Raw genomic sequence first — 18523 nt, 5'->3', positions numbered from 1 at the left:
AATATCAATGTTCAGTTTCTGAATTTGGCATTAAAGTGCATGCATTTGAAAATGTAGACCATATGTGTAAGAAATTAGGCCTCAGGTCATCACAGGCAACTCCAAATATTTGTTTATGTCCATTTGGTTTAGTATAATAAAGTACAGTTTAGTATAAAAAAGTGAATTCCCTACCATCGCCAAAAACCCACCAATCTTTAGAAGAATCTGAATTTTACTCTATTATATGTTATGGTTACAACCTGGGTAAAATATCTTAAAGATCTTAAACTTTCCTGAGGAGAATGGGCATAACCTTTCAGTTCTTTAGTGGAAGTAAAAAAAAAAAAAATAAAAAAAAAATAAAAAAGGTTTGTTTTTTTTTTTTCAATTCGAGTAGCATCCAGGATAACTGTAAGAGTTCCTACAGGTAAGGCTGTGCTATCCTACAGCTAGCAAAATGTGTATTTTTGAAGTTCTTGCCTATTTTCCTGAACTGTAGCTAGTATACAGCTACAGTTATTATTATTATTATTACTATTATTTTGGTGCATCTACACATGCAAGTTTAATTAAATTAGATTAGAAACTGTTTTAGCTGAACCAGTGGCATCACATGAACACCTCTGCTTTGGCTTCCTTGCTCTGAATTACATAGCATTTTGATTTCAGTCAATGTAATGTAAAGCTGAATGAGCATTCACACATGGGCATTAAACTTGTAAGCTAAATCAATTTTTATGTCAGTCATGTTGGTACAATACTTATGCAGAGTTACCTTTAATATAGTCTCCAAATGAGACATTTTTAACTGTGCCAAAAGAAATATTAACTAATAAAGCAAATAGGACTGAAAAATACATTGTAAAACTCAACTGGTAAACAAAATAAACTCAAATACCTTTCATCTTACCTAGATGAATGACTTCAATCTTACTGTAAACTGATATAGCTCAAACTGAGGATAAGCATGAGTCATACTGTCTAACATTACAACTATATTACAATTTAATGTATCTGTAGTTTTTGGTTTTACTTAAGTAGAATTTTAATGAAGATATGGAACAGCACACAATGGTCAGATCTGGCTTAGAGAGCTCCTTGAATAATGGAAAAATATGACAATGACTTATGAGTAATTGGATTTGCAATTCTCATGGTACTACTTTCTGAAACCAAAAAAATTTAAACAAGAAAACAAAGGAGAAATATTTTCTCATTTGGATCTTCAGAGACCTTTGGTATTTACCTTGATGAGATTCAAGAACCTACATAATTGGCTTACTGACTGGGGATGGATTTTATTGGAGAGAATCCATTGTTATGAAAAAGCAGAGTTGTTTTTTGACACAAAATTAACGTGCTCTTGTAATCTGATCCTGCTTGGTGGATCTGTGTATGAAGCTTCCCAGACTTTGGAAATGATAGTGTCAAGGCATTTTACTGATTACATCTCTATTGTCTAGAAGACTGAATGTCTGCTGTATTTTGTAACCAGTAAGTTTAGTTCCTAAGTTTTGGAATATTTGATACCATAGTTCTGGAATAGACCACTGTTTCACTTCTATAGCAGTAATAAACAAATACTCAAACTTCCTCTGGATAAGCAGACAGAGGTACTACAGAAATTTCTATTTATTTTTTTTAACCATCCCATGTTGTGAAATAAAGCTCAACGTTAGAAAGGAAGGGTCTGAGGATTAAGGTCTTCAGGAGTAAACATACAGAACTCCCTTGAAATATTTATAAAATATGATGAAAAGTTACAATGGCAGAAGTGATGCAGGTAACTGGTTTTGCTCTTGACTCCCAAAAAGAACCGTCTGCCATTCGGGAAGAGTAGGAGAAGCAGCATATGTTTTCATGAGACAGTATCTTAGTACAAGGTTCAAGAAGTAGAAGAAAGCAATGTGTAGTCAACAATCCTTAATTACTGCAGGACAAAAAAGAGACAGTCCTAAGTGTTGCTCAGAAAGTCTCTTCAGCAAAACTTAGTCCTTCATATTTCAGTTATATTCTGGTATAACTGTACGTGTACAAAAATGATAGAATTAGCATCGTTTCTTGATCAGCACATGTTCAAGAATCACATAATATTTTGCAAGCTGATTTTTTTTTTCCCAAAGTGGCAATGTTTGTGTCCATTTGCCCAGAGGCAGAGTAAGACATGCATTGACTTGGAACACCTTGCAGCTAGTTCACTATCAGAGGCAGTGCAGAATATGGTGAAAAAGATTCTTCGGTCTCTGGAGAGTGTTCTGCAGATGTCTAGACAGGCCACGTGAAACGCTGTGGTTCTGGAAATATTTCAGACTTGGGAGTTCTCATATGGCTATGAAACAATGTAATTCCAGAAAGCCTGTCTCTGATCTTTCACTTGTGTGTGAAGAGAGATCTCTGTTTGCCAGATTCCCACAGAGAAGTAAGCAGACGGGATTGCTGCTGCAAGGCTGTGCAGAGGAAATCAAAAACATTCACCTTCTGCAGTCTAGGCATTATAATTAGAAAGACGACAATACACAAAGCAGTATGCTTATAATTAAGGGTGCATTTTCTGAGAGTGGTGGAGGGGGAGAGTTTAATGACTCTCTAACTCTTAGAACATGCTTATGTGAAAGAGAAAAAATGAGGCATATTTGTGAGTTGGTGCAGTTTTCCTCCAAATATTTTTTCAGAGATCACAAGGCTACATGGCTTAGGCAAGGGTTTAAAAACTGATGTGATAGAGCTTGATAATCAATAGTAACGTATTTATTTTTAATTGCTTAGCAATGAATGTCATAAATTATTTCCTGCCATAAATTGTGAAAACGTTGTGATGGAATACAGGAATACACCAAACCGAACTTCATCTGTGAATTCTGTTTAGGCGGGGGACTGCTGCATCTTAACCAAATACAAAGGGTTTATTTCTTTTGCCTGCAGCTGCTAAAGCTCCTTTGCAGCCAAAGGACTTTTCCCGTGTAAGAGCTGCTGCTGCTGCAGACCAAACCAGACTCTTGCTGGAGTGGAATATGAACCACTTCACTTTTGAATATCCCAAAGTTCAGGAGTGGCTGGGGCATCCCTGTACGCACAGTTGTCTATAGCTTAGTATAAAATGTGTTACTGCTCAGAACGGAGAAAGGGACCGTAAAGCTGACCAGTTCTAAAATCCTTTATGTGGGGCTTCGATGTGCTTAAAGCCATCTCCCTAGTAAAATTTGGGACCATGCTGCCTGAATTTCTGCCAGCAATCCCAAAGAGTCAGGCAGCAGCCGGGAGTCTCACAGGTATATAACAGCAACCAGAAGTGTGATGTAGGAGGGATCAATGGCCAGTGGGTATGGGGAACTTTTAAACTTTATCACAATAGTTCTGCGTCCCTTCCACACAACACCGTGCTCATCTTCAGAGTGGCTTATCTCATCCTGGAGTTGATGTGACTGTATTTTGCTATCGACTAGACGGACTGCTGCAGATTTGGGTTTGGATTTGGGTTCAGGAGTTCTGGCTTTATTGCTGCTCTAAAAGAAATTCTACTGCTGGATCCCAAAAGCTTCATCTTGATTCACAAGATGTGGCTTTTCTTCTAGAGTGTGTTCTAGAGATTTTTTCACCAAATCACTACCCTTCAGAAGCCACCCTTGAATTTGAAAGTAATAAGGTAATTTTTTACTCTATTAATTGCCATTGCAAAAAGATTTGCTTTTTCTTCAAGCATATCTTAATAACAAGTGATAATGCTGCTGCTCTGGGTTAGTTCAAACCAATCTTTGCTTGCCTTCTCATTCTGCAGGCTTTTCTATAGTTTTTTATAAAACTACTTTTTCACATAGTCTTATAGAGATGTCCTTTCTACAGTACTTCACTTTTAACCAAAAGGGTAGCCTTTAACTCTCGAAGTCCTGAATACCCCCTGAGGTGTCCTAAATAGCAGGAATTCTGTGTTTGGGGATCAAATTTCAAGGTCTTTTCTCCTTGTTTACTGTGTAAGAAAACTCCCACCAAACTGATAATCTAGGCCCTGTTTAGTAGTTCTAAATATTTAACCTGATGTTGGTTCTGTCTATTTTCTGCTTTATTCCTGTTGACCTCATAAGTAAAAGCTGGCAAGATTTGGCACAGTTATTTTGTAATTACAAGACTTTAAATTTCTTTTCCTTTGAATTTCACTGAGGCAAAAACAGATACTCATTGACATCAGCAGGAGCTTATAGGAATAAGGAAAGACTGAAAACAGTACGGTTCTGCAGCTGTAGCTCTCCATCTAAAAAATGTATAATGTTATAGAAATCTTCACTAGCCGAGGGAGGACTTGAAGCGTCAGAATTTGCCTATAGCGTCAGTTTTTATTCCTTTGACATTTTTCTCATCTTGGGTCTGGTTTTAGTCTTGCTGCCATGGCAACATACAGTGAGGCTAAAAGGTATTCCAGAGAAAAGGTCTCTCCATGCTGACAGGCAGCAGAATAGAGAAGAGGCCAGAGCTGCTCTATACAGCTGTGAATAGCAATGGAGGAATGAAAGGGATCAAAAAATGGCTTTCTATTTGCATGTATACAGGCAAAACCATTGGTGCAAAAGTTCAGTGTAACAGCAAAAAACAGGTGAGTCATGAAAATAATTTCGGTTTCAGAGGGATACTAGCAGGATGATGTGACTTGTTAGCTTTGTTGCAAGGAAACAGCCCAGGTTATCTTCCTCCTGTGTCTGTTCTCTTACCAGGTCAGCAGCATTGCTAAGTATACTAACTTCTTACACTTTTGGTTGTATCTCTATTTTCCCCATGTTTTTTCAATGTGAATTGGGCCCCAAATACCCTAAGATCGATGTGTCTTCCTGAGTGTGGTCAGTCCTCGATTTCTATGTTAGAAACTGACTGTGTTCACCATGGGCAGGAATGGTGCCTATTCAAAATCCTGTAAATATTACACTTTTTTATTTTTTATTTTTTTTATTCTAACGGTCTTGCAAGATGCTGCATACCCTCAAGCTCCAGGCAGAACAAAAAGAATTTGAGAGGTCTCTTTAGAATTAGTGCTGTAGGTAGCAGAGGTGAATCTGCCCGGGAAAGAAGACAGTCCAGGCCAATTGCAGATGTGGGTTTTCCAGCCATCCACGTACCCAGCTCCCATACAAATGGATAATTGGCACAAAGTTTCCGAGAGGATTTTTTCACAGCAGTTAGGTTAGCTGAGCACTTCTCCTGGCTGTTCTGCTGCCCGTGTAGATGTAGAACTTAGCAGCATGGTGTGGTGGTGGGCTTTAGTACTAGGTTAAATGTTGTGATAGATGATCTTAAAGGTCTTTTCAAACCTGAATGATTCCATGATTCTGTGACTTATGGTGCAAGCAGAATATTCCTATCATGAATGCAGATTGTTCCTGTGAAAATGTGTTGTGGTCTGTACAGGTTATTCCACTCACCCCCAAATAAAATAATTCCTCCCAGCAAATGGATGTTTTTGTCTGAATAACTCAGGGCAATTGTCAGTAATTGCACCCAAACAGTTTTTCTTCAAAAGCTTGTATAGAAGACTTAACCTGAGAAAGTATTGCAAACCAATACAGAAAAAATGAAGCTTAAAAAGGTCAGCATTTTTCCCAGTGAAATACTATTTTATCGTGTTGCATAAACATGAGAGAGACATTTTGAGATTAGTGAGGAGGAGGAAATACGCCAGCAAAACAATAGGACTAAATTTTGACAGATGTCACTTTGAGCAGTAGGCAGACAGTGATTAGTGCAGAGGAGCCCAGTGACTGCTCACCATGTGTGCATCCCCGGGGGGCTGCATCCAGGGAGCCTGTTTGGCCCCTTGGCTTAGCCCGAGCCAATTAACAGGGCTGTGGCAAGTGCAGCGTAAAAGGGAGATTTACTTTTCCTCTGTGCACTCCATGCCCTAACACACTGGTAAAATCTGCATGGAGTAGTATAACAACCAGTTCACTTCCCTCAGAGTGGCCAGCAAGCTAAAAAACTATTGTCCGTGGCTACTTGGGTTTCCTCCCTTCCACAGACCAAAGCTAAACAAACATAGTCCAGAAGACACAAACTACATATGGTTTTTCTTTGGATGGACTGCTGTGTTTAGGAAAAAAAGCCCTATATTCCAATGACATGAAAGCAAACTCTTCTGGTCTGAGAAGAGTTTCTGGAATTATAATGCAGCTCACAGTTCATATTAAAGAGAGCATAGCTTTATAATAGACCACAGCAGTAAGTCTAATAAAAACGATCTTGCCTTATGGCTCTAATGAAAGCTGTAGTATTAAAGCTTTGCTTATGGGGTAGCTCAGCTAGAACAGACTGCAGCATGCATCTTTTTCTTCATTACTGCATACAAATGATGCTTAAATATTATTGATATTAGTGTTTGTAATTCTAATGGAGATAGCTCTGGGCTCATTGACATAGTGGCTCTTATGAACAGCAACAGAACAGAACCAGTCTTAAAATGAAAAATGGGCACATTTTTAATTCAGGTTATTCTTTCATAAATCTGAACAAGATTTGGATCATTACCTGTGACACTTGGGTTGCCAAAGTAACCTTGACTAGCCAGCTGATGTTTGCACACCGCGTGACACTATCACCATGGAGATCCCGTCCATGTGATTTTGCAGACATGATGCAGTTGCAGGCTCCTCAGACACGCGACAGTGAGATAGAGAGGAATTAATTAGGGGTAAGGAATGCTTTTGCAGGCAGCTCTTCTCCCTGTCAGAGAGCAAGCCTGCACAGATGTACCGCAGAAGCTAAATTTCCTATTGTTTTAGCTGCATAAGAGAGTAGGGTGAGAGTACTAAGAGGAAGCTCTCTTGGCTTTCACAAGGAAAATCCTGAGTTCTCCTAACAGCAAGTTCATTCTCTGCTGAGATCGGAGGAGTAGTCACAAAGTACTGATCCATGCAAGAAACATGTTTGAAGGATAATACTCATTTACAGAATGCGTGTTCAGGGAATTAAAGCCTGTTGAACACTGGTAATATTCCTGTATCAGCTGAGACTTTCAGCCTCTCCCAATACCTGCCCTTCTCGTGCACGTGCAACCTAGCGGTGTCAGGGAAATTACACCAGTGGGACAGGGAGTGAAATCTGTTCCCATACACAGAATATATCAAAACTAGCTGCCATGTCCTTTGTGTGCTTTCCTCTCCAGCATCTACTAAACCTCACAGTAGCACTCCAAAGTATATTTTGGATCTATTCTGCAGAACAGTACCAAATTAAGGACTGCTGAATGTTAGAAAGATTCCTTGAGATAATCTCTTTTCTCTTTTCCTGGGTATAAAACCAAGGCTTCTCGCTTTAAGTTCTAGTATATGCCTGTATGTTCAGACAATTATCTAAATCTCTTCACTAGTTCCTGCATTTCTTGTATTTGGCCCCTACGTTATTGCTCTTTATTTCTGTCATGAACTTGAAAGTTGACGATAGAGGTGTTTGGTTTTTAAACAAACAAAACCAAAAGCAGACAACCTCAGAGAAAAGATGTGATTCCGTTTCTGGTGGTTACACAGGCAGTATGTGTGATCCCTTCTTTCTTGCAGTATTCTTTGGAGACCGGAATTAAGAGAGCCCCTGAATAACGATATTTTGCTTTTGCAAAATAGTTTGTTCCACCTCTTTTCTTTATCTGTGAAATTGGCTGTACAATGACAGATGGTTGTACGGTGCCGTTCCTATTGCTGCATAGTACAGCTGTGATTGGCAGGCTGGGCTATGGGCAGGTGGGGGCTCTGTGGACATGAGGTGCACACCCCTAAGAAGACACAGTTCCTCCTTCAGAAGCTGTCCAAGAGCCAGTAAGTGCGGGAGCATGGGGTAACAAATGACTGTGGCATCTGTGGGCTGCTTCTCAAATCATCAGCTGGTTTCAGCCTCCCATATGCCCACTGAAAGAAATTTAGGAAGAGTTTGAAGGGTGTAGTGACACTGCCAATTTGGGGATTATTATTCAGAATCACTAAAGCAGCATCTTTGTAGATGTCTTTGCTGGACAATCTCCTATGTGTAAACGCAGTACAGGAAAAAATATGTGGGCGGTTAAAGTAATGGATTTCAGTGGATGAAGGCACTATTTCAGGGCTAGAGTGGAACAGTCATGACATGCTGGAAGGTTTGGACATTTTCAATATATGAACAGAGGACAAAAGGTGGTTCTTTGAGGTGGTGTGTGGAAATAAACAGCGATATTGAACCTAAAGGTGTGGAACTAATGAGAGGGGAAAATTACGGTTGTAGATCATAGACTAAATTGATGCTGTGCCCATCTGGAAGTGAGGGACGTACCCTTTGTTTTGGTACTGGTCACCTTGTTTACAACATACGGTGATATAGAGGGTAGAACGATTGGTGAGCAGGGTAGATTACATTGAGATGATTGAACTACTCTTGTGGCTTGGATGAAATTTGTATCTTTGGCATAAGATTCTTTAGCCTTCTACACTATGGCCTAATTTACCAAAAAGAGGAAAGGATTTCTTTACTGTAAGTAGAAATCATGTCATATATTTCAGGGAAACCTACTGTCAGTAGAGAGGCCCAAGAAAAGAAAGTACACAGTCCTCTGCCACGATCCAGTAAACATGCTGGAGTGAAAGGTTAAGGAAGAAGCCTGCAGAGATGAAACTGTGATCCTGTAGCTAGCAGTTTGAGCAATAAACTGGGTTAAACCTCAGGGAGTTAAAAGAATATCCTTTCTTCTACTTCACCAGTGTCTTTCAATTCTCAGTTTTGTTTTCCTAAAATAAATATATAACTTCACTAAAAATGTTGATAAAACTTATACTACAGAGCTGAACAGAGCCAAATTTGCAAATGGATCATCCGTAGAACATTCTCTGAGCAGTCACATGAAGGCATTTCTGCCCTTCCTCTCCTACCAAGGTCTGTTGGCAGTAATTGTTGCTCTTCTCAGTGTGGTACACAATACAGTTGGACAGAAATGGCTCTAATCCAAGAGAAGCTCTGAGATCCCAGCCATAATATCCCCTCAGGAAAATATACATGAATTGGCTTTGTCACAGCAGGCTCTCTTTGCCAGCTTTGTCGTTTTTATCCTGTGTTTGTATCAAGACTTCTCTGAAGAATTTGGCTTGGGCATTAGTAACATAACATCTCTTTAAATGTGCAGGTATGTGTTAATAGATTAAAATTTGCTAAGAAATGGGAACGCTGCTCAATTGCCTATAATGCTAACACAATGCAATGGTTCTATACATTCCCAGTTAAGCTCTATACACTGTATATTCTGTATATACTGGGTCCAGCAGAATGGTATGAGTAAGGAGCAGAAGGATGGTTCATAGAACTCAGAAACCATGCAGCACTTGGGGAGTTTAATGGCAAATAGGAATTTTGAATTTTCTTACAGGGCCTGGTAAGCATGTCTTGCAAAGGACCTCGAGGTACATTAGTTTAGTCAGTCTAGGCTGTGTTTTTTTGTATTACAGATGACCTCATTATTGCATACGTCTTAATTTCCAGATTTATTGTCATTGCTGAAAAATACCCGAATGAGGATATATAATAACATATCCACGGCCGTGCCATTTGTTTAGCTGAAAGGGATGGGAGAAACACACTTGTTCAAAATTGTTTCTTCAATTATAAAAGGATATTCCCTAAAGCAAATGCAAATTATTTCCAACTGGGTTAGAAAATTTCTTTTCCTGTGTTTATTATCATTTTCCATTAGACTGAACAGATAGTGAAAGCTAATTCTGCTCTAGAGAATGTTTAAAAAAACAATACGTCAACCTAAAGTAGTATTGATGCGAAAGTGCATTTGAGGGAAAAGGCAAACTTGGGATTCCTTTTACTTCTCCTTTGCTATTAATCATTTTCCTCTACTACTGCCTAGGAGGATTTATGTTTGATTCATGGTACAGTGCATGGCTGTGCAGCATTATGTTTTTTTCTTGTTTTTCAGTGATAGGTTTGCCAACTTTCTCTACATACATAAATAACACAAAGTTGGAAGCATTTTCCAGTTGTCCACTAATGTGTAAAAACAGTTCTGATTCCAGTGCAGAGCTCTACGATACATATTGTGTGTAGCTGGTGCCTCTCAAGTCTTAAATCTGTAGTTCAGCATTAGTTTAGACACAAACGCTATAAGGATTGAGTTACACTCACTGGACAACAGAATTTTTGTCCTTTATTCCAATGGATACTCTTTAAATTTGTAAGCATTCTGTTGCACTATTTCAATCTGAGTCCTCTGCTGATGCGACTGCATAAGAAGAAATTTAATTAACTCATCCATTTAGAAGAAGTCTGATTCATTTACTTTGATTTGAACTGACAAATGTAAATAGCAACCGATATAGAACAATTGGTGAAAAGTAATGTAGGGACATGCTTCTATAAGAAGAAGGTAACCTTTTTGATCCTTGCTACTGGAAGGGATACCTTTTTTGAAGTAAACCTCAGTCACTTCAGTGAATTCCCATTAAATTTCAGGGCTACAACATGCCTCACTGTACTACTGATGAAACCTGGAGTATTTTCCGAAGTGCAGGGGTGATCTACTGTCCTCATTGGTAACGGGCAAACACTCAGACACAGACTTAGCCCAAGCTCCATACTGCACTCCAGGAAAGGCACACTATGCTGAGCACTTAAATGTTCACATGGAAAAGCAAATGATTTTATAGTCTAAGTAGAACAACTTAAACCTTAACCATACTTGCTTAGTAAAGAAGGTTTTTTATGTTCTCTCTTCTCTATAGTGGAAGAGGGAATGGTTTTAATATTCAGGCACATTGGGGAAACAAGTACTTGCAGTCTTGGTTGAATAAGTGGACTGTTAGCAGCCATAAACTTTAAAACAGAAAAATGACTCATTTATGAAATAGCTTATGGTGTTGCACTAGTGCAAAATTTGACTAACAGGGTAAGAGAGTTGCAGATGACACTAAAGTATACAGATGTTGTATCAGCTCTTCAACCTTTTAAATATTTTAATAGTTTCATCTGGATCCTATAGTCACTATTATGGTTAAAAATCGTATTGTTCCCTTTTCCTCTGCCTGCTGTTTGCATTTGCAAGCTACTTACGAGTGTCCTGGAAACAATTGAACCTTTCTCCAGAGTCTTAAACTTGATAGTGTACAAGTGAAAAATGCAGGGAAAGCACATTTTCTGAGATTTGCCTTGCTAACTGTAATATGGTAGAGATTAAAATAAATGTTGCATGCTTTGCTTTCTACATGATGTTATGGTAATAAATTTCAAAGATAGGCAAATGTATTTGCCGATTTCTCCAATTTTGTCTTATCCATGAGGGTTATTCGTGCTATGCTGTAGACTCCTAAAAGCTTGATTTGACTAATGAGATTTATTAAAAAAAATACCTGCTGCTGTTTCAGAGTCTCTTTTGGATATTCTTGAAAGAATATTGTCCATATTGCAGAACAATTCTTATAGGATAGTTAGGTATTGTTTATGCGGTAAGCTAACTTAATAAAAGTTATTGTTACCTTGTGGTCTACATTCAGAGGTCAACCTTCTATCCAGTAGGATTCATAGGACAGGGTTCTCCAAGGTTAATTTACAATTATTTCCTAAGTCAGAAAGTCTTTTTTTTTTTTTAGTGCATTTTTTCTTTTGTTCTGATAGGTCTTTTTAAGTCTTGTGTTTACTAATTGAGTGAACCACTTGGCAAAATTAAGGTTATAATATTGAGTTCACTGCAGCCAGCTTTTAGAATAAGGCTGACAGATGGTAGAGACATTTTGTGCCCAGCATCCATTAAATTTAATTGAAACTTGAAAGCCATATTTGCTTAGTATCTTTAAATATCTCACACCACTTTCTGTATTGGACATTCAATAATGATTTTGGGTGCCTGGACCCCAGTTCAAGCTTTTAAATATATTGTGAGACCCACATGTTCCCAAGTCAGCATGTTTTTTCAAACTTCTATGTCATTTTTCTTAAAATATTCAATAAAACTATGTCGCAGATGGCAGATCCTATTAACATTAAACTCTTTCTTGTCTCAACATACCCTGTTATGCCAGCAAAAACTTATGTGATGAGGATATGAAACAGCCTTTATGTGTACATTTTCAATTCCTGAGGTTTCCCACCATGATAGTGAGAAGCACACACACAATTTCAGTTCATCAACACTGAGCCCCCACAAGTTCTAAAACTTCCCATGTAAAAATAAGTTCCTCTCCAGAGCATTAGTAAAAAGAAGTTTTTGTTCCTTTCTTGCATGTGCTAATTGCTGCCAGCTGTTAAATGTCTGGTGGTATTGGTAAGACACTACTTATTAAAAAAAAAAATAGTGGGTGGAAAAAAAGGTAAGAAATACACGCTTAATGCAATTATAACCAAAGTATTTCGTTAATCACAGCTACTGCCTGGACATGCCATTCTCTCTATAGGAAGACAGAAGATATTAATTGACCATCACAGGTCAATTCAAAAAAACATTTTATATTTTCAGTGAAAGTAAAATTTCTTCACAAATATTCTGCAAAGAAAGAATAAATTAATCTAACCAAACCCTGTAAGGATTAACTCCCTGAGCTTCTATTTCTCTGTGTACCTCAGCTTTCATATTACAGTACCATTGCATACATACTACGCTATTCAGAAACTACCATTAAGACTTGCATCCCATTTTGGCAAACACAATACAAAAATCAAGCCTTAAAAATTCATTAAAAACCGTATAACTGTATATTAATTTTGTTAAAGCAGCTGATTGAGTGGCATTGCTTGTTATGTGCCTTAAACATACTCTTTGGAAGAATGGAATTCAGTCTTTTCAATGAATGTGTACCCGTAAATTATCAATAGGTTATCTTTCTTTCAGGTGAAGGAGGCTATGCAGAGAATCCATGACCGAGGTAATATAGGAAAACTAATTCTGGATGTGGAGAAAGCACCCACTCCCCTGGTGAGTGCAAAGCACTACATACATGGCATACAGTCACACCAGGTAAAGCGTGGTAGTGACCTTTGGAGAAATATCCTTCAAAATTTTTTTGTGTAATGTTTTCTTTTAAATCCTAAATAGAACCAATAATAATAGTTTATATTTTTAACTCAAGGTAAAATGCAGTTGTAATTCTTCCAGTCCCAGCAGTTAATTTTCTATGCAGTATGGCTGTCTGCCTCACTGAGAAAGTGTCTGCAAGTCTTAAATCAGGATAAAACTGCCACATCTATTTTTGTCCCTGTGACAGAAAACAAATACACGTTTCATGAAATACAAAATTCCTGTCTTAATAAGTAGATGGAACAGAAAAAGACACAATCAATATTACTTCAGTGTATGAACATAGAAGTGCTTTCTGATTACCATACAAAAGTCAGGCAATACCTTGGGTAGGAATTTCTTTTACTTCTCTGACAGTCTATGAAGTATAATACCTAAACACTTTCTTTTGGAAGTGTTCTGAAGCAGGATAGTTGTGATGGAGCTCTGTTCCACTGCTTCTGGAGGGTTTGACATGTTAGTGAAATATTACAGAGAGCTATTGTGACGGAAAGACATGCCCACGCCTAAGTCTTGGCTGATGATGTGGAAAAAAACAGTAAAAAAGGTAATGAAAAATTGACTTCAAATGGACACTGAAGTGTGAAGTTTGCTTTCAGACCTGAAATATCTCCTGTTTTGAAAGAACAGAAAAGAACCTGGAATTACAGTTAAGCTCTTGCTCACTTTTACTCTGAAATTGGCCCCAAATCCCCTACAAGATCCCTGCAAGGAAGAGGAATGCTTTGGGGACCTCACATATGGAAGTTAGGCATTATTTTGTGGCTCAGTTGCACCTTAAAACTGTAAAGAGAATCCCTAACACAACATTAATACATTCATTCCGTCTGTCCTCTTATTATTGTACATTCACAATAGCCATTGGTTAGAAGGTGAGAACAAATCTGTTACACTTCCATGAAAGGGTGTTAATTAAAGATATGGGTAAGTTCAGAGCATTGCTTTTTTTCTATTAAAATCAGGTTGTCTTTGAGATTTTTATTTTTATTTCCAGCAAAGGCTAGTAGTAATGAAACAGGGAAGGTACAATTTGACTGCATTTCTCATTAAAAAATAAATTTAATGGTTGTGAAATAGTTGTAGGGTAATGCAAGAATCTTCTTGTGTCCTAAGAGATAATGTTAGTGTATAACCATCACCTGTCTAGTAAACCAGACTCTTCTTGTGCCACTGGATAAAAGTCAAACTGATGAGGTGAAGTACAAGAGGGTCTTGCACCTTTACACAGCTTGTAATAGATATTCTCATATCAAAGTTCACTGGTACAATTGTCCTAAAAAACAGCTTTTGGTTACATAATATAGCTGTAATCCATGAGGTAACAGTTTAAAATTTGAGCTGAAAGCAATATAGTGCCTACAACAGTTTTGCCCAGACAGAACGTTTGTTTTATTGTTGCATCCCTGTCTTCTTTCATTTTTCAGTCACTTTTTCAGGTGAATCAAACTGAAATAAGACTGGATAAAGCAATGTGATAGATGCTCTGATTTTCTTCATCTTTCATCCTTCAGATGGCCAATGACAGCACAGAGACAAGTGAGGCTGGAGAAGAGGAAGAAGATCACGAAGGGGACAATGAGAATAAAGAGCGCATGCCATTCATCCAGTAGCAGCCAGAGGTGATGGAAGCAGAAAGATTGTTTAAGTAGAAGGGAACAAGACTGGGAAATCTATTCTGTGCATCAGTGAACAAATGCTGTAGTACAGTGTGTGTTGTATTTGTCTGCAGTCAGCTGAGCTATGAGCTGTTGATCATTGTTGTTTTGAACTCAAGTGCCATTCTCATCCAGTGCAGTATTATGACATTCCTGTGTAATACCCACTTTCCCTGTAGGAGTCCCATGGATTTTTGTTTCAGTTTAAAAGCTTCATTAATTTACTGTGTAATTTTAGATGGGCATCTTTCTCATGCAGATTCCAACATTTTGCATAAAGTTATTGGAGGGGGGCGGGTGGGTTTTTTTTTGCAAGTTAACAACCACAGTAACAACAAAAATCCCCCACTTGCTGTCTGGAAAATTCTTCTAAATGGAGAGAGGATTTTAAGTTTGTGGATTTTCAGTGTTAAAATAGTTTTCCTTTTATGAACCACAGATAAAAGTTGCAAAAAAAAAAAAGATGAGGTTACTTTCCTTTATCATGCTTCCTCATCTTATAAGCAATCCTATCTTCATTTTCAAAAATACCTCATTTAGAATTGTGGAATCTGAAATCGTGCAAGAAATCATTAATTGAGAGACTTTGATTAGTATTGTATAATCATGTTAATCGTCAGCAGCAGTAAACACTTAATTCAAAGTGCCAGCTACCTTGCTTTTCTGTTGATCTCCTGAGTTATCGCCCCATATGTTCTAGGCAAAGAAAGGTCAGGGAGACGCTCTTTTTAGACCCTGAACAATTAGCGTTGTTACTGACAGTTCAACAACATCTTCTGCTTAGGACACATTGACTCATCTGTGTTTAAAATCCAAAATATTTTTAAATTACATTTTTAAATCCTATCAGTGAGGATCACTCTTCAGTATGTGGAAAGAAATTTATTGGCAGAGTTTACTGCTCTGAAATCAGTATGTATTGATCAACTGTCAAGCTAGAGCTGAACTCTTACAGCAGTTAACCCTTTAAAAAATTACTTGTACACCTTAATCCCATCAGAAATTATGCACAGGGTAACTTTATCTAAGTGAATAGTTCCATTAAAAGCTCTGCTCCATATGTAGTTATGTTTGTGATTATTTGAAGGATCAAGTGTTCAACGACCAGCTAGTCTATCTACCTCCCACTAGTGGAAACTATGTCTATACATGACAAAAGTAAATATTTTTCCTTGTCTTTCACCTATCCAAGCAGCAGCTACTCAGGTCCTCAATGGTTTTGTTAAAATAATTATTTTAAAATGACTGCAACCACCTTCAGTAGAAATGCTAAAAGAACACCAGAGACCTTGTATAATGCCATGTGTCTTTGAATTAATATATTTTTAGCAAAACTAAGTATTTCTCCAAGCATGGCTAGTTGTTCACCTAAATCTACAAGTATCTAATAGTGATAGAAGTATAAAGATAATTAGAAAAGAGAAGTTGGAGAGCTTCTCAGGCTTTTCTCAATGTGAAAGGAATTGTGAGTCTGGATGACTTTTATGTGTGGTTTTAGGGGACTCTCTCTGGTTCTGTTTTGTTTTTCGTTTGTTTAATATTTGCTGCCTGAGTATTAATGTCCATCTCCTTACACTGTGCTCATGAAGTTGCTGTTCTAATACTAGATAATTGTGCAGAACGGTCATTCTGAATAAGTTTCCCTTGAGTTAAACAAATTCAAAAATAACAAGAAGATATAACTCTGGAGAAAAATGTCAAAAAAGCTTTTGTTGAAATATTAGTTTAAAAAAAAAACCAACAAAACAACAAAAAACAGATTTCTATAGATGTTGATGCAGAACTTCATTATAGTTGATTTTCTTTTCATGTTGGACTTATCTACACTTCCAGTGCCATATCAGACCCAAACAGGAACTCTATACACAGAAAATATATATATTCAATGAGAGTTTTCCATGTTTTGGGATTGCCAACTGAGCTTTTAAGAAAGGCCATTAAGTTTTCACAATTCATAAGCTGACAACAGTAGGAAACATGCCCAATTTTGTTTTGTAGTTAGTGTAATGATGTCCTGCAACAAACCTTAACATAACTAGGAGCTTTGATTTGACGCCAAAGTGAGCAATATTGCTGGTGACCTTTGAGCTGGCAGTAAAGTGGCATTCTCAAGGCCTTAAATTAGTAGGGCAAGCAGAATAGCAAATCCATTCTTCTGTTATAAACCACAGTATGGTTGGCTCTACAGTTAAATTTCCCTTCAAGATATATAGAGATGGGTGGTCATGGCCACAGACATCATAGGGGCAACAATCAAATGAAATCATTTTGGCTATTTCTTTCTGGTTTTGTTAGCAAGGCAAAAATACTCTTCATGCTAATTCATACCAATTTTAGGGCCATTTTCTGATCAGCAGAATATCAGGTAATTGCAGTGAGTACAAAGGAGTACTTCGAGATCTACCTAAGCACTACACAGATCAGTATTACAATCACTAAGCTAAACTCTATTCTGTGTTTTCCTGGTGTTAATAGGGTGTATATGAAGGTTACTACTGAAATGAATAGAAAGTTTTCAGGTACTTGTTCTGGAAGCTAGCAGAATTTGGCCCACAAGCCCTAAATACTAGAATACCACAAACAGGTTTGAAGTGGTAGAGGGCATGCTATACAAAATGATGGTGAATGATTGTTACTGAACGAGTCTTATTGCAAGAGAAAGTTCGTGTTTACTATTAACACTGTTGTTTAAACAATTCTAAGACAATTGGATAGTTTCTTCAAGTGAAACAAAGTATTTCTCAATTTGCCTTAAAGGAACTGTGAAAGCTTCTCTTTAACTTAAGCCTGATTGAAGTGAACTGAAACACTGTTTAACTGTATTTGTTGCTTTAGAGCTTTTGTTATATTGTGCCTACAAAGCAAATTATGTTTACATAAAAATATAAATAAAATATTGAGCATAGCATTATCCGTGGCTTACATGTTTTATTATAATACAATGTTCGCATTAGGGAACTGACTTGGAATTGGTTAAGAGGAAAATCTGAGGTCTCATTTTCTGTTTTGGTCACTGAGGGATATACAAAGATTTATTTTTCTTTATTACAGAATACATCAAGGTTATTAAAATGGCTGAGTGTGCTACTTTACAGAACATTAACAATTTAGTATAAAATGTTAAATGTTACAATCTAAAAACTTCAAAACATTATATAGGCACCATTCATGAAGTGTTCAGTGAGGAGTATTATTTTGATAGGGGTTAAAACTAATATCCAGAATTTTTGCACTCAGATTGCACTGAGAAAAGGCTTGAACACATAAGTTATTCTCAGAGTGAAAGTTCCTTGTAGAAGTCAAGGTTCCCTAAGGGAATAATCTTAAAAACAGGATCCAAACAGCCTCCACCAAATGAGCTGATAGAAAGCACAAGGACATGAATCCTGCTATCCCTGGGTCGTGGACTTACTTAACTCAGGGCTGCAAGGAGGTGGTTCAATTCACATGAGATCTAAGATTACCTCTCCTGAAGACAGTTCTTACACTGTTTCTTTCAGAGAACTGATTATGGTTACCATACCTTACAGGTAATCTCAAGTTTATACTTGAGTACATGTCTTTAGAGATCTCCCTGCATGAAAGGAAGAAATGGTTCGATGAACTTCAGTTTAATATCTGAACAAAGAGAAAATGTTAGCTTTGGTTAATTCCTGTCATGCCAGACTTGTTCTAAAGCCTATGTCCCTGGAAAATCTCACTTCAGTAGTTACTGGATCTGCCCTATAAAAAAGGCAGTTCTAAATCTAAAAGCACGCATGAAAAGATGCTGATTGAGAAGAGGAGCAGAATAAATTTCTGCCCTCTGTTTTCCAGTCTTAATAAGCAAATAATGATCAGTGCATCCCTAATCATAGCATCAGAATAAGGCTGAAAGCAAACA

The 18523-nt window shown here is 37.5% G+C and overlaps 1 protein-coding gene across 1 annotated transcript in view; it reads left to right on the top strand.

Moving 5' to 3' along the window:
* Positions 1–17551, top strand: part of VAT1L (vesicle amine transport 1 like) — a 53269-nt gene extending 35718 nt beyond the window's left edge. Inside the window, exons 8-9 of the mRNA XM_040571123.1 lie at positions 12800–12883; positions 14497–17551. Of these exons, the coding sequence (XP_040427057.1) occupies positions 12800–12883; positions 14497–14595 (183 nt within the window). The 3' untranslated portion in view covers positions 14596–17551. The remainder of the gene's footprint in view (positions 1–12799; positions 12884–14496) is intronic.
* Positions 17552–18523: the final 972 nt, after the last annotated feature.

This window comes from Cygnus olor, chromosome 12, assembly GCF_009769625.2.
Source record: "Cygnus olor isolate bCygOlo1 chromosome 12, bCygOlo1.pri.v2, whole genome shotgun sequence".
In the NCBI taxonomy this organism is placed as follows: domain Eukaryota; kingdom Metazoa; phylum Chordata; class Aves; order Anseriformes; family Anatidae; genus Cygnus; species Cygnus olor.
This window is presented reverse-complemented; position numbering and strand designations above follow the sequence as displayed.